Source organism: Mucor mucedo (assembly GCF_025094135.1).
Source record: "Mucor mucedo strain NRRL 3635 chromosome Unknown EV154scaffold_117, whole genome shotgun sequence".
Taxonomy (NCBI): Eukaryota; Fungi; Mucoromycota; class Mucoromycetes; order Mucorales; family Mucoraceae; genus Mucor; species Mucor mucedo.
In genome coordinates, this window is record NW_026252401.1 from 161 (window position 1) to 26,347 (window position 26,187).

At 37.2% G+C, this 26,187-nt stretch overlaps 11 protein-coding genes across 11 annotated transcripts; 4 read left to right on the forward strand and 7 right to left on the reverse strand.

Moving 5' to 3' along the window:
- Positions 1-396: 396 nt before the first annotated feature.
- On the reverse strand, positions 397-4,369 carry EV154DRAFT_522614 (uncharacterized protein). The gene is made up of 9 exons (XM_051603016.1): positions 4,181-4,369; positions 4,056-4,122; positions 3,517-3,992; positions 3,223-3,432; positions 2,740-3,163; positions 2,367-2,681; positions 1,805-2,316; positions 971-1,729; positions 397-910 (listed from the first exon to the last, which is right to left on the reverse strand). The coding sequence occupies exons 1-9, from the start codon at positions 4,352-4,354 to the stop codon at positions 860-862; spliced, it is 2,988 nt and encodes a 995-aa protein (XP_051453366.1). The 5' UTR covers positions 4,355-4,369; the 3' UTR covers positions 397-859.
- Positions 4,370-4,490: 121 nt separating this feature from the next.
- EV154DRAFT_605966 (armadillo-type protein) lies at positions 4,491-8,155 on the forward strand. The gene is made up of 10 exons (XM_051607507.1): positions 4,491-4,581; positions 4,645-4,762; positions 4,819-4,882; positions 4,944-5,049; positions 5,129-5,532; positions 5,625-5,756; positions 5,825-5,950; positions 6,034-6,207; positions 6,266-7,874; positions 7,936-8,155. Exons 1-10 carry the CDS (start codon positions 4,560-4,562, stop codon positions 8,007-8,009), a joined length of 2,829 nt encoding a protein of 942 aa, XP_051453367.1. The 5' UTR covers positions 4,491-4,559; the 3' UTR covers positions 8,010-8,155.
- Positions 8,156-9,467: 1,312 nt separating this feature from the next.
- Positions 9,468-11,089, reverse strand: EV154DRAFT_545503 (uncharacterized protein; the record flags this gene model as incomplete). Its single annotated transcript, XM_051604658.1, has 5 exons — positions 9,468-9,585; positions 9,702-10,534; positions 10,574-10,623; positions 10,651-10,796; positions 10,818-11,089. The coding sequence occupies 5 exons, from the start codon at positions 11,087-11,089 to the stop codon at positions 9,468-9,470; spliced, it is 1,419 nt and encodes a 472-aa protein (XP_051453368.1).
- Positions 11,090-11,156: 67 nt separating this feature from the next.
- EV154DRAFT_428209 (uncharacterized protein) lies at positions 11,157-11,516 on the reverse strand (the record flags this gene model as incomplete). The annotated part of the gene is made up of 1 exon (XM_051596402.1): positions 11,157-11,516. The coding sequence occupies one exon, from the start codon at positions 11,514-11,516 to the stop codon at positions 11,157-11,159; it is 360 nt and encodes a 119-aa protein (XP_051453369.1).
- A 580-nt stretch (positions 11,517-12,096) lies between these two features.
- Positions 12,097-15,740, reverse strand: EV154DRAFT_450106 (coatomer WD associated region-domain-containing protein). Its single transcript, XM_051597199.1, has 10 exons — positions 15,635-15,740; positions 15,534-15,554; positions 15,360-15,476; positions 15,259-15,295; positions 14,746-15,193; positions 13,901-14,681; positions 13,572-13,846; positions 13,458-13,515; positions 12,927-13,350; positions 12,097-12,865 (listed from the first exon to the last, which is right to left on the reverse strand). Exons 1-10 carry the CDS (start codon positions 15,635-15,637, stop codon positions 12,534-12,536), a joined length of 2,496 nt encoding a protein of 831 aa, XP_051453370.1. The 5' UTR covers positions 15,638-15,740; the 3' UTR covers positions 12,097-12,533.
- A 79-nt stretch (positions 15,741-15,819) lies between these two features.
- EV154DRAFT_522638 (uncharacterized protein) lies at positions 15,820-16,667 on the forward strand. The gene is made up of 4 exons (XM_051603017.1): positions 15,820-15,861; positions 15,924-16,213; positions 16,275-16,339; positions 16,412-16,667. Exons 1-4 carry the CDS (start codon positions 15,831-15,833, stop codon positions 16,563-16,565), a joined length of 540 nt encoding a protein of 179 aa, XP_051453371.1. The 5' UTR covers positions 15,820-15,830; the 3' UTR covers positions 16,566-16,667.
- On the reverse strand, positions 16,569-18,282 carry EV154DRAFT_574875 (cation efflux protein; the record flags this gene model as incomplete). The annotated part of the gene is made up of 6 exons (XM_051606440.1): positions 16,569-17,305; positions 17,365-17,416; positions 17,473-17,766; positions 17,832-17,912; positions 17,969-18,018; positions 18,116-18,282. The coding sequence occupies 6 exons, from the start codon at positions 18,280-18,282 to the stop codon at positions 16,822-16,824; spliced, it is 1,128 nt and encodes a 375-aa protein (XP_051453372.1). The 3' UTR covers positions 16,569-16,821.
- A 314-nt stretch (positions 18,283-18,596) lies between these two features.
- EV154DRAFT_428190 (3-oxo-5-alpha-steroid 4-dehydrogenase-domain-containing protein) lies at positions 18,597-19,431 on the forward strand (the record flags this gene model as incomplete). The annotated part of the gene is made up of 2 exons (XM_051596401.1): positions 18,597-18,714; positions 18,770-19,431. 2 exons carry the CDS (start codon positions 18,597-18,599, stop codon positions 19,429-19,431), a joined length of 780 nt encoding a protein of 259 aa, XP_051453373.1.
- Positions 19,432-19,433: 2 nt separating this feature from the next.
- EV154DRAFT_450112 (uncharacterized protein) lies at positions 19,434-20,607 on the reverse strand (the record flags this gene model as incomplete). The annotated part of the gene is made up of 1 exon (XM_051597200.1): positions 19,434-20,607. A coding segment is annotated over exon 1 (1,080 nt), but the record flags the coding sequence as incomplete, so codon positions are not given.
- Positions 20,608-23,509: 2,902 nt separating this feature from the next.
- EV154DRAFT_539926 (inorganic phosphate transporter Pho88) lies at positions 23,510-24,153 on the forward strand (the record flags this gene model as incomplete). Its single annotated transcript, XM_051604380.1, has 2 exons — positions 23,510-23,594; positions 23,756-24,153. The coding sequence occupies 2 exons, from the start codon at positions 23,510-23,512 to the stop codon at positions 24,151-24,153; spliced, it is 483 nt and encodes a 160-aa protein (XP_051453375.1).
- A 564-nt stretch (positions 24,154-24,717) lies between these two features.
- Positions 24,718-25,879, reverse strand: EV154DRAFT_522647 (major facilitator superfamily domain-containing protein; the record flags this gene model as incomplete). Its single annotated transcript, XM_051603018.1, has 1 exon — positions 24,718-25,879. Exon 1 carries the CDS (start codon positions 25,802-25,804, stop codon positions 24,719-24,721), a length of 1,086 nt encoding a protein of 361 aa, XP_051453376.1. The 5' UTR covers positions 25,805-25,879.
- Positions 25,880-26,187: the final 308 nt, after the last annotated feature.

Below are 26,187 nucleotides of genomic sequence, written 5' to 3' on the forward strand. Positions count from 1 at the left end.
TCTGCGTAAGATTAAGATCAATAACGAGATTGAAGGCGAAGGATTGATGATAAAATTGTAAAAATAAGTACAAATCGTTCAATATACATTAATTCATAATTGTTACATTGTTTTTGATTGTATATTTTTGTTCCCAGGTCTAAATGTCAGCTAAATCGCTGTCCTTAAAGAAAAATTGGCTGTACCTAAGAAAAGCGTGGTTTAATTCAATGCTGTAACTAAAATTACCAGGTCATTGAACAGTTTTTATAAAATACTTGCTTGATAAAAGTATATGCAGAATTAAATGCGCTTTCGGATGACGTAAATTACAGGATTTTTAACTATTTTTTTTTTCTTTACCCTTCAATCACAGGGATGCCTCTTTTTTTTCCTTTTTGTTTATGAGACAAGCATTTCTGATTTACAATTAAAGTTAAGGCGTCTATACTTATGGATCGTATCTATAACTACAGCAAAGTTGTTGTCGATAGACCAGCTCTTCAGACTCTCCGGTTGTTTGGTATTGGTTGATGTAAATAGTCTTATTTAAAGCATTTTGAACTGTTTGATATTTCAATCTTTAAAGTGAATCACAGTCCAAGTTAGACCATTTTTACTTAATCAAGTTAATGAATTGTAAGGTACAAAGTAAGACTCGTCTTCCAAATGTCAAATTATTCTTGGAGTTTGTAGCAAAGCATTCATGCGAATAGCTTAAAAATGACTTAGCTAACCACAATAATATTACGCAATGGAATTAGATTATACAGACAAAGATTGATTTCGGGCGTGTCTGCTATCATGGTATCAATTCCAACTTTCTAAATTCGAATTCAAGTCTGTCTGACAATAATTTTATTATTAAAAGTGAGAAAAATCACATATCCTCGTCATCCGAATCTTCGATAATACGTTTACTTCGGTATTGCTTCCAAACAGATTTGATGTTAAAATACGCAACGACCCTTCTTTCTTATTTATTTCTTACCTTTTTGTCTTTTCTTTTTGAAGCCCTTTCAGAATCTTCGTCGATTTCATCACCGTCCTGTCTCTCCTCAGCTTCTTCCTCGTCACGTTCTTTTCTCTTTCTAGAACGCTTTTTAGCCTTCTTTTCTTCGTCAAAGTCATCATCTTCGACTTGTTGGCTGGCCATCATCATGTTATCTTCTCGAACTTTTTCCATCAATCTACGACGAGCTTCTTCCATTCGCTCATTTTCCAGCTGTTGCAACCTGATTTTTTCTTCTTCCTCGTAAAGGATCTTGGCGCGCTCGTTTTCACGCTTCTTTCGCGCGATATTTAACTTTCTTTCCTTTTCCTCTTCAAATTGGATTTGTTCCGTCATCTTTCTGTCCAGTTGCACACGCAAGGTTTCACCATAACGTTCACGCTGTTCTGTAATTTTACTACGATCGTATAAAGTGTGTTCGTTAACGTTAATCAACATGCGGAAAGTACGTTGACCACACTCAAGGCAACTCAAGGCGCGACGCATATTACTGGAAGTGCGCTGATCTTGAGGGAGATCTGATATTTGTTGGGCATAAGATTGTTGAACAAGAGCAAGGTTGTAATGTGTCGTCTTGTCTGATGGCGAAATATGGAGCGCCTTTTCGGTATTCTTTAAAGCTTCGTACATAACTTCAGGATCTTTTTCGGATTTAGAAAGGATATATTGAGTTCTTGCTAAACAAAGTAAGATGTTGGCATCCTTATTATTATAGAATTTTCTTGATGCGTTCTCGTACTATATACAATTGTCAATAGAGAGGTTAGATTTGTGGTAGTGCTTTTTTTTTCTTTTTCTTTTTTTCTTTTTTACCATAACAATAGCTTGTTTGTACTGTTTTAATTCAACATAGGCATGGGCTAAATTGACCCAAACACTTGCATTGTTTACAGCAGCTTCTCTGACCTGGTTGAATAAGTCCCTAGCCTCCTCTGGGTGTCCAGTTTCAAGAATAATGATGGCCAAACCATTGGCGGCATAGACATTCAAGGGATCACGTCGTAATGCCTGAGAATAGAAATTGACAGCAAGCTTATATGATTCCTTGCGTTGTTCCTTTTGTTTTTCGGTTTTACATTCTCTCGCATTAGCCGCATGATAATTTCCGAGCGCAACATGAGTGTAGACATCTTCTTTGTTACACAATTTGAGGACTTTCTCATAAGATCGCTTGGATAACTTTTCAGAAATAGTCGCCTGCGCTTGACCAATCATTATCCATGCCTTGGTATCTGTAGCATCTGTATCGAAAACCTCCTTATACCATTCAATTGCCTCCTCTGGTTTGCCTAATGACATTTCTATCGCGCCCATGCGTAAATGAGCTATAAAAAATAATATTAGAGGAGAATAAATAGGTAGGCGATTAGTTTACCATCGATATATGCAGGATAGTCTTCAATGATTTTCCTATAAATAGCAATGGCCTTTTCTGTTTCTAAGCGCTCTTCATATAATCTTGCTAAATTATAACTCATCGTGAGCTTCAGTTTTTTCTCGTCCCCTTTGCTGGTCTCACTTTCTTGGATGGCAAGACCGTAGAAATGTTCAGCGTCGGAGAAGTTTCCAAGTGTTTGATGAGTAACCGCGATATTGTTCAACAATTCTGGTTTAAGCTCTTTCACACGTTCCATAGAAACTACGTCGTCCTTTGGTATCCCGTCCAAGAGTGCCAGTGATTGTTCGTAATCTAAATAATAAGGCATATAAGAACCAAAACAGTAATAAATGTTTACGATGCTGCTTACATTTTAATGAGTTTGCGCTGTCCTTTTCTTCGTACGTCTCCGCAATTTCCATCGCCAATAGGGGATCATCATTTGTATTTTCTAAAAGTTTGCTAAACAATCCCAACGATTTTTCCTTCTTATCGGAAATGCCATAAAGTGATCCCAATACCTTCATCACTTCAACACATTCGGGTTCGGACTTGTGTAATTTCTCGAAAATTTCAATGGCGGCATTAATTTCTCCTCGCTTGAGTTGCATTTGTCCCATGCCAAATTGAGCCAAGATATGATCAGGGTTTAATTCAAGTGCTTGCGAATAGAACTTGTAAGCATCGTCAAACTCTTGCATTTGATGATGGGCTCTAGCAATCTGATAGGATGCTTCTGCCTTGGTAACATTGTTGGAGGCGTTATTTAAGGCTCTGGAAGCGGATGTCATTGTCTGCACAAAACAATATGTCAATTTCATAAGGAAATCACAATAAATTTGAATTTATCTACCTTTTCGAAATCACGGGTCAAAAAAAAGTGATTGGCCATCATGTTTAAAACAGCAGGATGTTTTTTGTTGACAACGTGTGCTTGCTGCATGTGCTGAAGACCGCTTCTCAAAGCATTTTCTTGTTGAATAATACCTTCTTCTTTCTTTTTCGATTCGTTTAATTCAATGATAGCCAACATTATTAAGGCTGTGGCGTTAGGAACTGGACTCTGTATAAATAGACAAAGTTAATACTTTTTTCATCCACACACAGGATCTTCTTTTTTTTTTTTTTTTTTTTTTTTTTTTTGTACCATATCAATGCAGCGTTTTAAAGCAGCTTTCGCCTCTGTGTACATTTTTAATTGTGCAAAACACTGAGCAATACCTAATCGAATTTCGACACCCGAGAATTTACCACGAGAATACTTGAGAGCGCTTTGGTACGTCTTCAAGGCAGCCTTGTAATTCTTTGCGTAATATTGAATTTTTGCTCTTCCTAAGAGAGCAGGAATGCAGTTAGGTCTTTTCTCGAGCACCATGTTGAATGAACGTGCTGCTTCGTCTATTTTTTTCAGTAAAAGATAGAGATTACCCTTTACGACAAATGTGGGTTCGTATTGGTTGTGAATTCGATCAGCTTCATTTATAAATTGGGTCGCTTCTTCCAGATATTTTTGGCGTTGCAACTCGTTATGTACTTCTTGCTTGGCAAGGCGCATGTGAAGCGTAGCAATCAAGGTTAATAATGGCAATTTTTGTCGTGGTGTAGTGGTAGGTGAATTACTAGCTAAATAAACGTTAAAGTAAGTAAAGACATTTAATAGCAAAAGTTCTCCTTTTTCTTGCTCACCACTTGTTAAGCCAGCTTGAACAACACTGATACTTTGTTCAATTTCATTTTGTTCGTAATATTCAATCTAGAGATTAAAATAATTTAATACAGACGTCAAAACGCGAAATTATGTAAAACTTTACAGCCAACATTCTGTAGTAGGTGAGTCCAACGTTTTCGGTCCGAAAGATATCTGTCAATTCGGTGGGGTTTGTGGGCAAGTCGTCACAGACTACCTCTAAGACTTGTTCCTGTTGCAGTGGAACTTCAATGGTTTTTGATCTAGTCCCGTAATTACCAAAGTTTGATAATGCCATCTTTTGTTATGTAAGTGCTCAGAAAAAAAAAAAAAAAAAAAAAAAAAACGAAAACCTAAAATTTTAGAAATTGACTGGAACTTTTTATTAAACCGGCGCTTACAAAAAAAAAAATCTACGTCACCTCTTACGTGTAGCAGTGATATAGAGTAGAAGGACGCGGCAAAGAAATACTTTCTTGTCCTTTCTTAAAAAAAATACACAAATGACAGCTCTTACATCTGCTAGTAAGTTGATATGCACCCTCTCTCACTAGTACTCTCGTTAACCTCCACTCTCCCCAATCATAGACGGTATTATCGCTCTACTCGACGAGCAACAACCTGAATTGAAGGTTTATGCTCTTCAACAATTAAACACTCTTGTTGATGAATTCTGGGCAGAGATATCTGACTCTATTGCTAAAATGTAAGTCTGACTATCTTTTATGGCATTCCATTGCTTACACATTTTCAAAACTCTAGTGAAATCCTCTACGAAGATTCCTCTTTCAGTCAAAGAGACTTGGCTGCTTTAGTTGCATCCAAGGTATATTTGAACGTGTCCCTCCCTGATAATTTTACAATATAGGCTAAAGCGTAATATATAGGTTTACTACAACTTGGGTGAGTTGGATGATTCCCTCACCTTTGCACTCGGTGCTGGTCAATCGTTTGATCTTTCTGAAGATTCCGAATACGTAACCACTATTATCTGTAAGCAAGCACCTGTTGAAGTTTTAAAAATCTATCCCATATATGTTAACGCGCTGTCCCCTTTTTTTAAAAAACGTAGCCAAGTGCATTGACAAATATATTAATCTTAGAACAAGTACGGAGATTCCCGAAAAGATCGATCCTAGATTACAAGACATTGTAGAAAGAATGTTCCAACGTTGTGCTGAAGATTGTGAATATGAGCAAGCCATTGGTATTGCGCTTGAATCCAGACGCTTAGATGTCGTCAAGTCCATCATTCAAAAGGGTAATGCCAGCAAGCTTTTGACTTACGTCCTTGATGTGTGCATGACACTTGTCCAAAACTTGGAATTCCGTAACGAGGTCTTGAGATTATTAGTCGAATTATACAAGACTCTTGAGAACCCTGATTATATTTCTATCAGTCAATGTTTAGTTCACTTGAACGATCCTACTTCCTGCGCTGATATGTTGAAGAGCTTGGTCGAAAAGAAGAACGAGGTAAATTAAAAAATGATAAAAAAAAAGTAGGAACAAATTCAGGGATTGACTTTAAGGAAACGCGTTTTTTCTTTTTCTTTTTATTGGTGTAGCTTATGGCATATCAGATTTCTTTTGATTTAGAGGAAAACGCAACCCAAGAGTTTTTATCAAAGGTTTCTCAAGTATTACCTGTTGAACCCGTTGTTATTGAGGAAAATGCTGATTCCGCCGAAGAGAAAAAGGTAGGTTGATAAGGTTTCCCCCGAAAAAAAAATGATCCTGCTGGTTTATCTTACGTCTTATATAATAGCCCAAGAATGATACACCTTTCAAAAAGATCAAGTCAATCTTATCAGGCGAAGAATCTATCCGTCTTCATCTTGAGTTCTTATACCGCAACAACCATACTGATTTATTGATTTTAAAGAATACAAAGGTAATTGATAAAGAAAGAAAAAAGGGGGTGAAAAGAGTGGGTTAGAAAAGATGGAGCAAAATGTCTAACCATTTTATCTGTAGAATGCTTTGGAATCAAGAAACTCTATTTACCACTCAGCTGTTACTTTTGCAAATGCTTTCATGCAAGCAGGTACAACCAGTGATGAATTCTTACGTCAAAACTTAGATTGGTTGTCCAGAGCTACCAACTGGTCAAAGTTTAGTGCTACTGCTGCGCTCGGTGTGATTCACAAGGTAAATAAATCAAACAAAGCAAACAGAACACTTTATGCTAACAATTTATCACTTTTAGGGTCAATTGGCTCAATCCATGAATTTATTGGCTCCTTATTTACCCCAAGAAGGCGTCAGCGGAAACAGCTCTTACTCTGAAGGTGGTTCGTTATACGCTTTAGGTCTTATCAACGCCAATCATGGTGCTGAAGTCTTAAACTTCTTAAAGACTGCCTTGAAGGATACCTCAGATGATGTGATTCAACACGGTGCCTGTCTTGGTCTTGGTGTTGCTGGTATGGCCACTGCCAACGAAGAAATTTATGAAGATCTTAAGAATGTTCTTTTTGGTGATAACGCTGTTGCTGGTGAAGCAGCTGGTTTATCCATGGGTTTGATCATGCTCGGTACTGGTAATGAGGAAGCAATTGAAGAAATGCTTCAATATGCACATGAAACTCAGCATGAAAAGATCATCCGTGGTCTGGCTATCGGTATGCCCTTCATCATGTACGGTAAAGAAGAGCAAGCAGATGATTTGATTAAGAAGTTGTTAGAAGATAAGGATCCAGTGCTCCGTTATGGCGGTATCTACACCATTGCTATGGCTTATAGCGGTACTGGTAATAACAAGGCTATTCGCCGTTTGCTTCACGTAGCCGTCAGTGATGTCAATGATGATGTGCGTCGTGCTGCTGTTACCTCACTCGGTTTTGTGCTTTTGCGTAACCCCAAGCAAGTCCCCCGTATTGTTCAACTTTTGGCTGAGAGTTATAACCCTCATGTGAGATATGGTGCTACACTTGCTTTAGGTATTTCATGTGCTGGTACTGGCTATATCGATGCACTTGAACTCCTTGAACCCATGACAAAGGATCCTGTTGATTTTGTTCGTCAAGGTGCCTTTATGTCTCAAGCCATGATCTTGATCCAACAAACAGAGAACACAAACCCGAAGGTAGCTGGTGTTCGCAAGTTATACGAAAAGATTATTGGCGATAAACACGAAGACCCCATGGCCAAGTTTGGTGCAGTTCTTGCTCAAGGTATCCTTGATGCTGGTGGAAGAAATGTGACCATCTCTCTTTTATCAAGAACAGGACATGCAAATATGCCTGCTATTGTTGGTATGGCCGTATTTACACAGTTCTGGTACTGGTACCCCTTAACACATATGCTCAGTTTGGCATTTACTCCTACTGCCGTTATTGGTCTCAATAAGAACCTTGAAACACCCCGATTTGAGTTTGTATCCAATGCTAAGGCATCCTTATTTGCTTATCCTCCTGCTTTGAAACCCCCTTCTGCTACTGTTGTTGAAAAGGTGGCTACTGCTGTTTTGTCCACCACTGCTAAGGCCAAGGCTCGTGCAAAGAAAATCGAAAAGGAGAAAGGAGATCACATGGACATTGATGAGGATAAGCCTAGTATTAAAGACGAAGAGATGACAGAGGATGATAAGAAGGAGGAGCGCAAAACAACTGTGCAAAAGAAGAAAAAGGAAGAAAATTTTGAAATTCTTGAAAATATGGCTCGTGTTGTTCCTGCTCAACTTCGACACATTGCCTTCAAAGATGATTCACGTTATACTCCAGTTAAGCAAGAACATGTTGGTGGTATCATCATGTTAGTAGATAGAAAGCCTGAAGAGGAGGAAGATTTAATTCAACCTCGCGTCCCATCTGGAGGTAAATTACACAATCTTTATTCAATAATAGATTTTTATCTAATATCAACTCTCTTTTATAGATGCTACAGCAAGAGGAGCAGCAGAAGAAGAAGCAGCACCTTTTGAACCTTTTGAGTACCACTCTGAGGATTAAATTGTCTTTAATAACCTTAATATTTTCACCCTTTTCACTCGGACATTTTTTTTTTTTTTGTTAAAATATATTGGATTTTGGCTATAGAAAGAAAGAAGACATTCAAATATAATTAAAAGCAGACACTGCTATTTCTCTCCCCCAGTATTTTATTTGTATATGGAAACATGTATTCAGTGGGATATCTTTACTGATAAGAATGGCTATATTTCTTAGTATAGTCTATTGTCATTTCACTTTTAGTGTGAGAAAATCCGATTTTTTTTTTTTTTTTTTTTTGTCTAAACAATGGCCTCGACGTAATCCAATTTTGAGCCTACCAAAGTTTGATCAGTCCAAAGATAGCCATTTAATACCGCGATCAGCATAGCTACTGCTATCGGCACATCGCAAAAAACAAGCGATAACAGAAATGAGATATCCGACGATATTATGACGGGCGGAAACGCAATGACCACAAAGAACACCACCGACAGCATGTTTAGCAAAGAATAAGCCATGATCGTTTTGCTGGCTTTACCGCCCAACCGATAGAAATTCATGACGTGGTGTGAAATACTGATTAAGACAAGAACCCAATTGGACAAATAAAAGAATAAAAGTCCATTTTGTGTTGCTGTCACTGACATGGCCAGGCCTGTAGACATAGTCACCGAAACCCATATAAACCCTAAAAAAGAAAGCAGTTCACCTGTGGGACATTCCGCTTGTCTTGAAATTATTAAAAAAGCGTAAAGCCCGGGTACAAACGTAAAGGAAAGGTAGATACCGTAGAAAAATAAGAGTGCTTTGACTACTGATAGGTCGGATGGCATGCGGTAACATGCAACAGCCAACACGCTACAAATCGCTCCAGCCATCGCAGTAACAAGAGCGCAAAATCCTACAACAGTTCGACGGACGGGAAACTTATAGAGACAGTAGCTGAGTGTAATTATCAATGTGAGAAATAACACTAAGGTCATGTAAGACCATGGTGTCGTAATGGAAAATATCATCTTTTTTTTTTCTCCCTCTCTCTTTTTTTTAAACACACGTACATATTTATATTGCCGTTCAACTCATTTCTCATTGTGGTTAAATGACGTCTCTTTGTTCATGGACAACTGGTGACATGATTTTCAAACAATGAGGGTATCTGAAGACTACACTTTATTTAGAAATTATTCGTTCACTGTTGCGAAAAAATCGTTCAAAAATGAAATAAAAAATCGTTCAAAAATAAAATATAATATCATTCAATGATGGAAATAAAAATGGGTATAAAAACGTTAGAGCTCTCTTAAGAAAGTTAAACAATGCAATGTACTTACATGGAAAGGGTTGAGAGGTAGAGAAATATAAACAGAAATAAAATATAAGAACAAGTACAGTTAGTTATCTAGCAAGCAATAATAAAAAGCCTTACCAAAAAGTGTATTACGGGTAACACCAGCGATAACTGGCATGGATTATTATTCACCTATTCGAGGACGTTTTTTTTGAGTGGACATGACGTGCAAATCGTTCTGGGATTTGACCAGTGTTTCTTAAATATAGAATTATTGAAATCATGTTCAAACAGGCGGCTAAATCTCTGTTACAAGCTTATACTGGAATCCTTGGGTTTGCATCTTGGTTATACAAGTTTGATTGGTGCATCTACATCAAAAGTCTAAAATAATTATAAACGTTTCAAGGAGATATGTTTACCTTAAAAGACCATGGCAAAGGGTTAAAGGATAGTTGCTTCGTTGGTACGGCCTAGGATTGTCGATTTGTTTAAATTTCTCTAGACTCAAATTATGACAAGACGGACAGCATCGGCTCGTGTTGAATTCGTCGATGAGTAATAGACTTAGATGATTTCGTAAAAGAAGTCGTCTCAATCCGATGTCTCGAATTGGTTCATGATAACGTGCGTTTGGAGCAGACCAGTTTCCGAGGACAAAGATCGCATCCTTACCGAACTTTTGCTTTAAAGAATTTATAAGTTGCATGTCAACACGTTGTTTGTTAAAATACGCAGCTAAACGCAACTTCCGGAGCATGAATTGTGGGTTTTGAGAAGACGTTGTTGTATACCCATATAAATCGTCGAGGACAGCGTAATTCTGACCTAGACGTTCGAGAAAACAACGGTAAGCCTCCATTTCCAGTGAGCTGCTTTGGTTTTCTGCAAGAGCATTCTCGGCTTGATAAACAGCAGGATTGTTCGACTTCATTTCTTGTAGAATATTACGATACTTTTTGGATTTTCTGGTTTTGTCTTGGTCCTGCTTAGTATATCGAAACTTAATAGGAGTTTCTACAGTAGATTTTTCATCGACACAAAATAAAAGGTCTCTTCTTCCGGGATCAATAGCAACACATCGACCATTCACAGCTTTATGTTCTTGAGTACTTAAATCGCTGATATACTTGAACTTCTCATCTGCCTCTTTTATGGTTGAGGTATAAGATGACTGCCTGTCTATTCTTTTCTTAAGAACTGTTATACCAACACCATCTGTCTGAATGGTACCGCGAAACCGAAGGAGCTTGTTCTCTTCTTAAGCTTTAAAATGTTTCGCATTTAGATTAACCACTTGCTTCCAGTATTCCAGCTTATCAATATTATTGGACCATCTGATATCTAGAATGTTTTGACAAAGAATCTTACTATCAATTTGTACATAACCAGGAGACCATGAACGACGGAGAGGAAAGCAACGAAAAGGAGATAAACCTAATGTTTCGAAGAGAGGAGCTAGTTGAACAAATGCCATAAAGTGATTTTCAGGTTGCGCTTTTGCATCATAATAGATGCTGTGTTTTTTAAAAGAATACGATTTACCATACGAATCCAAAACAGGTCTTAACGCGTTGTATGCATTTATTTCTACCTGTGAATTTTGTGGCAGTAAAGTCATGTTTGTGGGACGTGTGCTGATGGCCATTTTGAAATTTTTTGCGGTCTGAGTTACATCTTGGAAAATAAGACCTTCGATGATTTTGGGGTCGACACCTTGTTCTAGAAGAGCTTGCTTCATTTCTGCCTTTCTTTGCTTGACGTTCAGTAAAAAATTGATTGATTGTCTAAGATGTTGACCAAATCTCATGCTGATGTTATTGATATACGACTGATATATTTTTTTCCTTCGATCAGAGAAGAATGCTGAGCATACTTCAGTCTGAACTTTGATAGTTTGTGACATTCAGATAACTTGGTAAATGGCGGCTAATATAATTGCGATACTTTATAACTTTGTCTGCACGAGCATTTCCCTTTGTATAGTCTACCAAAGAAAGCCATACTTCAGCAAAAAATTCTTTGTTGATATATTCTTTGAGGTCACATTGAGGGTCTGCTTGCAATTCATTGAGGAATATATACTTGGAAAAATAATATGCATGCTTTGTAGTAGTATGAACAACTCTAACAAAATTGTGTAATGTTGTCAAAGACGACTGCTTCCAACCGATGCCAGTAATTGACGACTTTACTGCGATACATAATCTGGTCTTTTGTCGGGAGAGATACCTCATCCATGATACACTATATAATGGCAGTATAAGAAAGGTTGCTTCTAAAATAGCATATAAAGATTACCTAAAAATTCGGAGAGGATTAAAAGCTGAAAGAGAAAGAAGTTTAGTCAAAGGGAGAAGATCGTCTATATCTCTCTCTTTTTTTTTTTTTTTTTTTTTTTTGAAAATCCAATGATTTCCCTTTGTAAATGGTACTTTTGTCCAGGCCGGTGTGATACATAAAACATTAAGAACGAGTACCAGTAGTGTGTTCCCTTACACTGTTAGAGTAATTGAAGAGTACATGTGTTCGTAGGTGGTAACAGATACACTGTGTCTTACTCAAATACAATATAAATTAGATAAAAAGATAAAATTAAAAAATCGAGCCTTTTACACCCTAATTTTGAAGAATGACAACTACCCTTGTTTTATAGTGCAGTGCTTCCAGCGTCAATTGGTCACTTTTCTGAATGCCAATTGGTCGCTTTCCCGAAAACCAATTGGTCACTTTTTGAACTCCAATTGGTCACCCCACTCTTTTTGACTTGACTTTTTCTGACTTTTTCTGACTTGACTTTTTCTTACTTGACTTTTTCTTACTTGACTTTTTCTTACTTGACTTTTTCTTACTTGACTTTTTCTGACTTGACTTTTTCTTACTTGACTTTTTCTGACTTACTTGACTTTTTCTTAGTTTAGTTTATTAAGGTAATTTGAATCCAGATACAACATCTTAAATGGATTATAAAAATATTTTATTTTCGTTTATTTCGTTCAATTATTATCAAACTAATTTTCCTTTTATTCTTTTTTGTGAACTTGAACGAATTTCCTCCTTGCTCTGCACGAATAATTTAAAAAAATAGTGTATATCAAGATTATGTTAGTCGTATAAAAGTATCAAGTGGTCTCTTTAAATCATCAAGATTTTTTTTATTAATATTAATTGTCATGTTTATAAAAAATAGGGTTAAAAAAAAGAGTTTACATTTTGAAAAAATTTAAAGTGATACTAAATCATCCGCTAACGTTTTAGTTAGTATAAAGGTTCGCTTTCTTTCTTCTTTTTTCTCTTTTTTTTTTTTTACCTGTAGCAGCTACTTGTTGAGCTGATGATAATTCAGGAAATAAATTTGCATATTGTGCTGGATCCGCTAAACTCTCTGCCACCTTGGTCTTGCCTTTGGTATTCAGCTCTGCTTTCCATAATTGAACCACATCAGAAATGCTGTCAGGGCAATACGTTCTAGCAAATAAGGCAGCTTCAGGAAGTCTCTCGGTTTTAATTAACAAGTCTAAAATTTCATTCACTGCTTGTAAACTCATCAATGCAGAAAATGCTATATTGTGTTTTCCTTCTTGAACTAAAAATACCACAAGTACGTTAATTTTTTTTATCATGCAAATCTGTCGATCAAAACTTACTTGATTTGTCTGCAACATAACGAAGGCCCTTTTGATTCCCAGAAGAGATATAAAATAATAATAATCCATTTAAATCATCCGACTTGATTAAGCAGGTTTCTGCCAATTTAAATTTAAAGTCGGCTGTGGCACGATCTCCCAACACTCTCCATTTAGCCACGCTATTGGTCTTTTCTGCAATCTCTGTAGCCAGCTCTAACTTTCCTAGTTGAATAGACAAATCGAACCGTTGGTCCTCGTCAGTGGTTACGTCGAGAGCAAGTTCTTTTAAATTTTGAGATTCAAGGAAACGCGCAATGCGACCTAATTGGGATGCGGGGATACTCTCAATCAGGCTGTGAGCTTCTTCAAGATCACCGCGTAAGACTGCAGTTTGGTATTGAATCACTGACAACGATAACGAATAACTGGAAACATTGACATCCTTTAAAAGAAGCATAATTAGTTTAACCGTGCATTAACCCGAATGTTAATATATATATATATATATATACAAACACACATATGTATGCGTATGTATATGAAGCTTACTCTATCAGCAAGATAAATTCTGCTCTCTCTTGGAGAATATCCCAATAAATACATTTGTCTAAAATAAATAAAGTATGAGCATGACACACCTAAATACAAAGTATAGAATCTTACTTGTCTGAATGACTAATGGTATATACTTGACTACCAACAAGATAGTTCAATCGATTAGATCCGTTGGTGTAAATAAAACAATCGCCAGCCCAAGAACCTGTTTTAACACTTTCGGACACCTCGGTGACAAATTCAAAGGCTTCTTCTACGCCTTCTTCTCCTGTGTTTCCTCCGTTTTCCAAAAATTGAGTATAGGCAATGTGATTATATCTTAGGACATAAAAAGAGTCATCGCACACAATCGTAATGAGATCACCCGCATCCGACCAAATAACCTACAGATTAAATTAAATTTTTATACATTTTACCCCACATATAGTAATATTTACATCTTTGCATTCCACATCAATACGTCGAACAAGTACGCCAGTTTCCCAATCATAAAAATTCAAAAAAGTATCTGATCTTACACCAAGTAAACCTCCGCCATAGATGCCTTCAGCAGCATAAGCGAGTTTGGGTAAGAATGCCGCTCTTTCCTTGAAATTTTTAAAGACCTTGACACGGCTTGTAGATTCACGTACAGCATATGTATTTGAGTCAGTCGCCCAGACACATTCCAGCCCACTTCCGAATGTCTTGTTTCTCCAAGCCAAAGCGGTATAGATGATGAACTCACCATCACCGCATACGGATACGAATCGGCCATTGGGTGAATGCTTCAATGTTTGAGGGTATACCTCACAACTTCCCAAATCCTTGATAGGTAAAGCTAATCGTTCACCATCCTTGATATCATCATCAATACCGGTCTTGACGTTGGCTGTTTGAATTTCCATATTCTTGGCCCAAATAATTTTACCAGAAGCGTCCATAGAAACGACGGGTTCTTCACGACCCAATCTGATCACGACGGAGCCTTCATCGTAACCAAGCGCAATACCATTACCGTTCTTTTGGCAAGCGATACACCAGGCACGCTCTAATCCGTAATCCAAGGTGTTTTCTAAACGATAGGTATCTGAATTCCATAAACGCACAGATCCATCTTCTGATCCAGATAATATGATGGGTAACTCGGGATGGAATACTGCGAAATTAACATTTTGACGGTGACCGGTAAGTGTTTGTACACAGTTTTTGTTTTGATAATCCCATACTCTAACAGTACTGCAAAAAAAAAAGAGTTTAACTAAGATAGTTTAGAGAAAAATTAAAATAACAAAAAGCTTACTGGTCATCGGCACAAGAGACGAGGTAAGGTTTATCACCGCCATGATAATAATCCACAAAATTGACACCACGTTCATGACCCTCGAGGATAAAGTTGGATCGGCTTGAACCTAGCGACCAAATACGAATTGTGCCATCTAAACTTGCCGAAGCAAAGGTGTTGGTATCCTTTGGGTTGAAGGCGATATGCATAACAAAATGGTCATGGCCCTGAAAGACCTGAACGCATTTCCAAGCCTTTTCCCAATCCCATAAACGGATAGTCATATCATCGGAGCATGACAAGACAAAGGGCTTTGTAGGATGCACAGCCAAGTTACGAATATAATCTGGGTGACCCTCAAAGCTGGTAACCTTTTCATGTGTATTGTAATTAAAAATTCGAATTTGTGCATCGTCTGAACCTGTCACGATCCAATTCTTTCGGGCAATGAATCGGGCGGCTCGAACTACTTGCAATTAGTTTTTTTTTTTATGCTTAAAAAATATGTATATAAATAAACAAGTTTTTTACCTGGTGAATCAGATACTTCAAATGTCTTTACTAGTTGCTAAAGAAGTGTATGTTAACAAAGATGAGCATTAGCATCAACATTTAAACAGAATATAGTGTACCTGAGTTTCGTAATTGTAAATATTGACGTGTCCACTGTATAAACTAGACAATAACCATGGTTCTGTAGGATGAATGTCGACACTTTTTACTCTTGCTGATCGAGAAAGTAACTTGCGCTAAAAAAAAGAAACAATAAGATTTTCGTCTCCTCATCCAAAAGTAGGTTCTCATACCTTGACGTCAATTTTCATGCCCTATTAACATTTAGGTATAAAAATAAAGGTTTAGTGTTCAAGCGCCGAGATTCTATGAGCAAAAATGTTGAAATGTTTACCATGGTGTCGAGATGATGGTTTTGGAGAAAGGATAATATATCGCCACAGCATTTTTTTCTTTTTCATTTTTTTTAAACGCTTTTGTGCGTCATCAACTAGCTGCTTTTCAAACACATGCTTTGTACAACAAGAAATATGTCAAAAAGACAAATTCTTTTTGAACATTTCTTTTATTTTTCATTTCTTTTTTTAATTATGGAAAACGGCAAACAATGGTTTCACAGTGGTAAAGGATATCTGAAATTAGTGGGTATTTCAACCTAAATTCTAAATAACAAGTCCATATAGACTCTGATGGTCTTCATCTCTTATTTGAACCATTGGCATTAGACGCACACAGTGAAGTTTTAACCGGATATCTCTTTATCGGATGCATGTGTGCGCTGGAAAGAATGGTTACTTACTATCTAGATCATAAATTGACTGCATCTCATCCCACTTTTGTTGCTGCCACCACTACAATAGAACGGATAAGCCGTGTAGCAGTCCGTACATTACTCTATGGTATTGTCACTACGCTTAGACTATTATACATGCTTGTCGTCATGTATTTTAATACGGGCTTATTTCTTACTGTGGTATGTTCTGCCTCATACTTCAAAATAACAAATATTCACATTGCATTTACGAAATGCTTAGGTGTTCTCTCTAACAGTGTCCCAAATGATTATTGAAATTATCAAATCCAGCCATGGTAGAAAAACGTAAGGACATGCATAGTAGTATTGTAGCACATATCACTTGGTCTAATACTATTATTTTATCTTTACCAGTAGTCCGTTGAACTTTCAAAATAAGGGTTACAGCGATCTCACGTCAATTGATCAAACAGAGCTATCAGTTCATTCTGACGATGAAGATGAAGTGGAAGAGGATTACAATGATAAACAATATAATATACCAAAGATAGTCATTAGTAGTGAAAGATAAACATTCTTTAATGTTTCACATTTTTCTTTTTTTTAAAAAAAAAAATATAATCAGCCTCAAAACAGCAGTAGTAACGAATAAACTCCATATAAATATAATCTACTCTAAATGTCTACTTTCCTTCTTTTAATATAAATATAATGAAAATATGTAATGTAAGTAAATGGTATATAAAAGAAGAAATGTAAGAGAAAAGAAAAAACGAACAAGAAATTAATAAAAATGAAGCAATAATAAATAAACAGTTGTAATATATCTACTCATGGTGATGATGATGATGTTGGTGATGTTGATGATTGTCTTTTTTCGGTACAGCAGCAGCATCTTCCAAATAAATCAAAATGTTCTGAATATTGTCACAATTTTCCCTAACAGAGTTTCGTACTTGTTCCTCCAGCTGATGTGCTTTTTGCATCGTCACTGTAGGGCTCAGTTGTAATACTAAATCAACTTGATTAAATGGTCCTTGCTTACGTCCTCGAACCGAGTGAAAGTTGATAAGGGCTAACTCCTCGTCCTTCACTTTACTAATAGCTGATTTGATCGAATTAAGTTCCTCTGGTGTAATTCCCTTATCCATTAATTCTCGAATCGATGTGCCCAAGATTCGAACACTACTTTTACAAAGCATCATTGATACAACAATACCACCCAATGGATCCAATACCGGCATACCTGCATAACTACCTACAATCGCTACCAAGGCAACAGCACTTGAATATGCATCTGAACGATGATGCCTATACCATATATATTCTAAATTACTGTTCCCTTTTTATATATATATCTATATCCTTACCATGCATTGGCAATTAATACTTCGCTCCTTTCAGAAACCCCGACTTTGATAGCTAATTAAAGGTTTTAGTCCAGGAAAATATCAAACACATGAAATCCACTACTTTACTTGCTCTGTATAACCATTCCTTGATAACAACACTTGCTAACGCAAACCAAGCCGCATTGGGATCTAGAACGCCACCATGATCATGACCATGACCATGTGATCCAAGAACAGAAGGGGAAGATTCTGCCACGCTTGTGCTTGCTACAGCGGCCACGGTGGCCGTGGTATCCGACACGAACAAGGGTGATGTTTGCAGTGTCTGAATCAAGAGATCAAATGAATGAAATCCAATACCCACGGCACCTGCTAATAATAAGGAAGAGACTGTCACCGAACCCACCGTTTCGAATTTTCCTAAAAAAGGGTTTTTTTTTAGCTTTGTATTACGCAAAATCTTTAAAATTAAAAAAAAATCATACCATATCCATACGGATAAATGCTGTCCGCAGGTTTTCTGGACATTTTAAACGTATACAGGGTAACAAAATCGCTTAATAAATCTATAACACAGAAATCAATCATTGCATTCTTCCTATCATGATGTGGGTTTTCTTACCGCTAAAAGAATGAAAAGCTTCGGCTAGCAAAGAGGCAGAATTCATCATCCTTTTATGTATATATATATATATATATATAAGAGAGAAAGAATTTGTTTAGGAGGAATATGGTTTTGGATCATCAGACAAGTATCTTTCTTACATACCAACCTGCCACACCTTTTGTCACGGTTAAACCCACATTGGAAGCCAGACCAATAATTGTGATGCGTGTTCCTCTTACACTAGAGGATTTTAAAGAGTTTACAAGGTCGGCATCATGGTGGTGATGACCACCATGCTGACGGATACCACCCAAGAACAAAGGCGTCATTCGCGCATACTGTGGTCGACGGTGGTTGATTGAAGTAAGCGCCCGCTTCGTATTTAAAAGGGTTGCACTTGAACTGAACGCGCGGGGATTTTTAAGGCTGCTCAAGGAGCTCTTACAGCCAACTAACAAGCTGCTGGATAGCATTGTTCAGATGAAAAAGGTAATGAAAGGAAAAAAAATAAAAGAACAAGTTTGCGACCCAAATCTGGTCGCATTAAATACAGAAAAGACTGCTTTTTTTTATATAAGTGCTATTCCTTTCAAATGGAGCGAGCTTCCCCGCCTTTCGGTCCCAAAGTTATCTTTCACTTAAAATGGATGTAGTTTCACAATATTGGCTAAAAACGACCACATATAACACAGCAGTTGGTATCTATGCCACGTTACCATTTATCATGGCACCCGCTCTTCTCTTTGTGAATGCACCTTATGGTAAGCTATGCTTTCGATAGCATAAACCCTTGCCTTGTCATTAAAAGATCTGTAGGTAGATTTGCAGGAAAGTTTGGAATTGACTGTAGTTTATCTGGGAAATGGGGATGGTTTATTATGGAGTTTGTATCGCCCGTCATGTTTGCAACCTCAGTCGTGATTGCACGACCTACGTGGACACCCTTTCAAATAATATTAACGTCAGCTTGGTTAATCCATTACATCAATCGAAGCATTATTTACCCATTACGAGCCACGTCCATGGCACCCCTTCATGTGCTGGCATTTGTATGTTCCATTGCCTTTAATATGCTCAATGGGTATACAAATGGTATGTGGGTAGCACGTCATAGCCAATCTATTTACGAGTACAAGTTCTGGGCTGGTATGAGCTTATGGGTAATGGGATTTGTTAGTAACATATATCACGACACGTTGCTATTCAAGTTACGGAAAAAGACAATGACAGGCAAGAAACGATATGCTATCCCACATGGTGGATTATTTGAATATGTTAGCTGTCCTAATTATTTTAGTGAAACCATGGAATGGATGGGGTTTGCGATTGCAACTGCATACAGCGTTCCAGCCTATATTTTTGTGGCAGCGACTGTATCCAACCTATTTCCAAGAGCAATACGTACACATGAATGGTACAAGAATGAATTTAAAAATTACCCCAAATCAAGAAAAGCAGTGATTCCCTATATTTATTAAACTGTTATTTTTTCATCCTCCTTTTGTAATTCTTGTGCTCGTTCAGAATGATCTGTGTTGGTTAAAGGTAAAGCTTCCTCGTATTTCTTTTGGGCGTTAAAATGATTCCAGAGATCTCTTATGGCTCTTCTTGAACCCAATTCCTTCTTTGTGGTAATCATGTTTTTGTTATTTTTTAAACAGACTTGATATAATCGTAATTGTTCTTCTGGTGTCCAAGGGGATCTATCAATATCAGGTGCCAGGATATTACGATAATGTTGAGAGATATGACGCGCTGTACGGTCACTGTCGATGACTTTAGCTACAACCGCGAAATTTTCACCGTATTTTTGAACAGCTTGGATAATTTTGCGATCTTCCTCTGGAGAAAAACGGCCCTTTTTGACGGAAGCCATTTGCCAACGCCAACGCTCCAGACATTGTCTTTTTGTTCTGGTGCCCATTAACTGGGCAACCATGCTTATTTCATTCTCACCGTATTTGGTTATTAATCGCTCCAGTTTGTCTGATTCCTCTTGAGACCAATGGCCGAATTTGATGACAGGGTTTAAAGAGTAGGTGTATTTCTGTTTAATGAGAAACAAGGGACGATATACGGGTAACTTAGCCTGAATCTCTTGCCAATTGTCGATTTCGTCTGGACTTCTATGGTTTCCCAATGCTTTTAACTGCTTGACTTCTTCGTCTGTCCAGGGACCTCTTCCTTTACCGTCTGTCAAGAGACTATAACGGTTCATTAAAGTGCTGGGTGGTCTATCAACGAAATGCTTGGAAATGAAAGTCCAACGTTTACCAAGATCATTGACCATTTTTATAATTTTGGCGTCTTCTTCTTCCAACCAAAGACAACGTGGACGCAAGAAACATTCCACTTCCACCTTTTGAGCTTCTTGACGAAGTAATTCGGCAGGACTCAAGTGCTTGTAGACATCATTGAGATCTTTGTCTCTTTCTGACACATGGGGTTTTGTTGTAGTTGTATAAAACTTTAAGAGGCCAAGACGACTACACAACGTGTTGATTTCTCCTTGCTGAAAGCTTTTCTTTGACAAGAACGACTTGCATGCTTGCTTCAACATTTCTATTTGTTTTCCAGATACAAAAAGAAAAAAAAAAAGAACGAAGGGGGTGCCCAAAAAGATAGAATACCCAATGCAGATATTTAGCAGTCATATTTGCTCGTATTTTAAAGTTTTCCATCTTTGCGGTGATTGAGAACGAATCAAAAAGTTTATCAATAGCAGTGCCAGCTGGCTACTCTATTTTTCATTTTGTGAATCAACTCTTTTATCTCGCACAAGTCAATCCTAAGCTTGTACTTTATAGATAAGGATCAGCATCTCTAGGGATTTGCGATTCGGGTTTAACTACATTGTTTAGAGTGATACGTTGCGGCCGGTAAATTATGTCCTTTTGAGGAAAATGAATGAAAGTCCTCTGGAAATAGGAAAAGTGACTTTGACGAATATCCAAGTATGGCGCTTCCATTCTCACTTTACCAAAAATTTTAGAAATGCTTGTCATAAACTAAAGTAATAGATAAGTATAAGCAGCCTCCTGCATGAAAGACTGAATAGTAGTCTCAGTATTCTGGAGAGATATAAATACCTCTAGTAGTGTTTCAGCACTGACTTATTCCCTATCGTTGAATTGTATATCCTAGTCTGAATAACATTGTGTTATAAATGTTTACTTTATGTAAGCTTGGTATGATTCTATTCAACCTTCAAATGTAGTATCAGAGTTTACTGTAGACGTAGCAATGCTACCCTCTTTTTGAATGATTTTGGAGGTTTACGTGAGGTTAAATTGGTCAAACTCTTGAAGTCCGTTTGCTAAATTTTTAGAATAAATTCCCCACTATCTAGTTCAAAAACGATAATAAAAATAGATTTACTATGGGTTTATGTATATTAGTTTTAAGTTTATTTCATGCTGGCATTTTTAATATATGAGTCTATGAGCAGTAAGATAAGCTTGTAGTTTTTAAAATAAGCACATTTGTAATCCAGCGATTTGGTTTATTATGCCGTGCTTCCAAGCAAAAATCGATGGGATTTCCTTCAGATATGCTAACAGTTTTTGTGGTGTATTGGGCACTTCAATACTTGCATCAATGATCCGGTACATTGCACCATCATATTTTATCAGCTTTCTGAAAAATATTTGGTGGTCTAACACATAGGAGGTCATCAGTTTCAATTGATTGGGATTAAACAAGGCATATTATTACCGTAACAGCGCATGCAAAACATTTTATCAGCACCAGTATCCTCCATAATTTTAATCATATTTACATACAACTTGATATCATTTGAGTTTTTAAGACTTGATGTATTGTCATTGACACCTCCAGCGAATTCGACAAGTGCCGGTGAAGCAAACATATCTCCTGCCTTAAACAAGGCACCATCAAACTTTGTTCTATCTCTCAGTTAGATAAAGTTCCCTCTTCAGCCAGTCAACTTGAGAGAAATAATTGATTAACGATATAAATGATTAAATAACAAGCAGCCGTCCTCTCAAGCATTAGTTTGTTCAAAGCGTTTTGGGGAGAGCTCATCAGATCTAAGCTATACATGTGTGAGTTATTTGTATGTAAATACATATAATATAACAATCAAATGTTCCTTGTTGCACTACTTAAGAATAACGGACCGTTACCTCAATAAAGGCACCTGTCGTATTTGACGCCTAATTCCACGAATACAATTACTCTTATCTTGTCACTCAATTATAATACATATACCCTATGTATTATAATCACCATATTGCGAATAAATTTCTATTGGTTCGACACAGTACCAGCTCCTTCATACATGTCAAACTGAGATCAGATTTCGTAATCTTTCTTGGATTGGTCGAGTAGCTGCCGAAGCATCTAGTTTTTGATTGAATGGATAAACGATAATGCACTAGAAGTACCGGATATGGGTCACCTAGCTCCTTGTATATAACAATAAACTATGTTTCATATGTAACTGATTTCTAAATCCAACTCTACCATGTCCCAGTTTGCGGGTAAATAGTCGATTAGATCTGCGCAGGAAAAATCTTGAAAGAATAATTGAATATAAAAAGGTCCTCTATTTTTATCATGACAAATTTGCCAACTTATAACAAAGGATTATAGAGTCTCATTTCTTTACTTGCTTTATTTCAAATTGACATTCTCCCTTTTTATTCTCAATTATCACAGCACCATTGCTGTGGGTGATGGGATCGAAATCATTGCGAAATCCGGTTTGATATAGTTTTTGGTGCAATACTTGAATTGATAGAGGGGCGTCATACAGTGTATTACTAAGACTACTAGCGTATTCAAATAATGGGATGGAATCTGTCTTAGTTGCCTCGATTGTCTCATTGAATATCTCAGTACCAACTTCTGTTTCCAGTATTTTCATAGCCGTAGTTGAAGATAAATCAACAATATTTAACTTCCCAACTCTATTAAGCTAACATGTTCATGAAACGACAATTCGCCTTGACCTAAATACGACAAAATAATTTTCCAAAAATGACAACGAGTGGCCAATCATTTTTTGATTATTTTTCTGAAATCGCCATTCATTTTTCAAAACGGACAAAATTTACTGGTCGCACTGTATGTGTAAGCCATTTGCCTGTCAGACCCTGCTATGTCGTACATCATTTAAAAAAAAAGGGTTGATTGTGATATGACATGAAGATAATAAAACTTCCTTATAATAAAACCACATTTAAGGATATATTTTAAACGCGTTTTTTTAAACACGGTTTTGTAAAGCATTGTTCCTTCGGCACAATCAAGTTAAAAAAAGGTATAAGGGAAATCGGCCAAAAAGGCAGTGTTTTACCCGGGGAGTCAAAACTCAGCCAATCAAATGATGACTTGATTTTGACTATAAAAATAGGACGACAATATGTTTTCATGTTTTTCTTCATCTTTTTTTTTTTCTCAAAAAAATAACAAAATTAAATCAACATGGGCTCTCCAGGTTTTCTCTCCAACCCCTTATTCAACATGGGTTTCCTTTTGGTCTCCATGCAATTAGCAAAAAAGATTGACTGGGAGGATCCCAATGTCTTGAACATGGCCAGAATCGGTTACTATAGTGCTCAAGTCCTTGTTGTCGGTTTGGCATACGGTTTGATGACCCTCATCAAGAAGAAGAATGGTAAGTTTGTGTGTGTGTGTGTGTGTGTGTGTGTAAGCAAACAATGTCATCCCTGTCATCTCGACATGGACGCGTTTTTGCTTTCCTTTCAGTCCGATGAGATTGGAAAGTCATGGAATATTTTTTTTTCTTTGTGTATACTAATGCTAATGGTAAAATAGACACCACTGTCTTGACATACAATGCTCCTACCAAGCCCATGTCTGGTGCCACTGCTCCCGAGACTATCACCACCACTGTCAAAGATTATGATATTGATCAACTCAAGCAATTTATTCAATCTACCATGACCTCTGTTCTTATTATCTCAGTGATGCATTTCCAATTCAAGTTCACTCAACCTCTCTTGATGCAATCTATTTTACCTATCAAGAACTTGATTACTCATAAGGAAGCCTTGATTCATTTATGGGGTGATGCTCCCGAAGGTCCTCTTGCTAGACCTTTTGTTGCCGATAACCCATTGAGTGGTCTTACCAGCATGTTTGGTGGTGGTGCTGCTACTGAGGCTACTGCTACCCCTGCTGCCACTGTTGATAACCACGCTCACAAGGATTAAACCAAAAAACAAAAAAGTGTATTTCAATTGGAAATGGGATTCCAAGTTAAGCTAAAAAAAAGTTTCTTTCAATATACAGTATGAGGATTTATTTTCATCATTTCTTTTTTTTTTTTTTATTTTTACATATACATAATAAATTATACAAGTATAATATTTCAGGGTGGGGATTGGTCTTTTAAACTGACACGTATTAGAATTTCATCTCGTTTTACACCAATGAGAATATCAATGTAACACAAAGAAAATTTGTAGAACAAAAAAAAAAGGGTTTCTAAAGAAATGTGACACTTTCTTATCGTGGATTATCATTTGACACACAGCCATGAAGATGATTTTACTGCGCGCTATAAAAAAAAACATTCAGCAGTCAATTATTTAATAATAGCTCACTACTACTTTTATAGGTTGGTAAGTGAGCCTTATTGTTTTAATGATATAAATATGAAACTGCGTGTACATTGCAACGTCTTTGCAAGTTGAAAATAAATGGGGAATATCTAAGTGAAAAAAAAAAAAAGATATAATTGAAACCATACAAAATAAAGATACCAATAAACTTACGCTATAGCTTTTCGTCGGCTGATAATAATACATCCTCATTCAAGATTTCATCCAATTTAGTCGACACCACATTGGTTTCTGTTACTTTATTCGCTACCAAAAAGATGAGGGGAAATGACACACACACCACCAACCAACAAATAAGACACTCATATCTGAGACGAATAGGAGAGGCATCAATACCAAAGGCAGTAGCAGCTCCTGCTGATTGCACTGCCTTATAAAACCCTGCGTAGCGTGCTAAAAGTGCTGGATCATTGGACATGGCACCCATCAACCAATACAGATACGTTTGATACACAGCATCAGAAAATCCATATAAAATAAACAAGAGAAAGGGTCCACCAAAACGTTCATGATCCCAATGAATCGGGTCTTGATAATCTGCCTCAAAAGTCATTTGAAATGCAAAACCACCGGCCCAGATTAGGTTCAAAAGAACAAACAGAATTCCCAAAGCTATCAGGCCTCGGTTACGTCGACTGAATCTTTCACAGTCTAAAAGATACCCAATCATGATGGCTCCTATCACTTGCAGTGCCCAGTACATGAGATCATTCAAGGCTCTTGTTGAAGGATCAAAATAGATTGAATTGACTCGGAACTGATACGCATAAAACCAATTCGAAGCTAAAAAGGCTGGGATTAAGGCTAGCATACGCCATTCTTTCCACACCGACATTGCACCTTTCAACTCTTCTTTCCAATGCGCAGATTTAGCTATTGCAATAGGTGTACCGTCTGCACGAACAACATTAGAAGGGTTGGCTAAAGTCATGGAGAATAAGACACCAATCCCCATGACAATAACAAACGCCGTGTACGTCCCTGTTGAAACTCCGCCTGTGGTGTTCTGTAAATTCAATACGAGCGCAATCAAGGATCCTAAAATGCCTCCACAATTAAACAGTGCCCAAAAGATGGCAACAAATTTGCCCTTGTCTTTTTCCTCTGGGTAGGACATCATGATGGCACCTTGAGCGCTCCAAAAAAAAGAAGCTAAACAACCCAAAATAGCACCTGCTGCCACTACAAAACCGGAGAGTTGTTTTCGATCATAAACCCACATGGCAGCCGAATAAATCATGTAGCCGATTGAACCCAGCTGTTTTTTTTATATATAAAGACGATGTGTTAAAAAATATAGATAAGCGTTTTTTATCTGTGTAATTACTTGCCGTTAATGTGTGTTTGACACCGAAAGTATTGGTGACAGACCCCGCAAAGAACCCAACAATAGCGAAACAGCCGTAAAGAGCGCCGTTAGCAGCATCGATCAAGGCAACATTACTGCTCATTGATCCACCTGCTCCCAGTCCTGATAATGCATTAAACATGCCAGGACAACATAAACACACCAGGCCAAGAAATACGACTTGTACAATGGGTGAATTATATCCATGAATATATTTGTCTAGAAACATGAAGAAAAAGGAGAATTTATTTCATGGAGGTGTCCCAAAAAAAAAA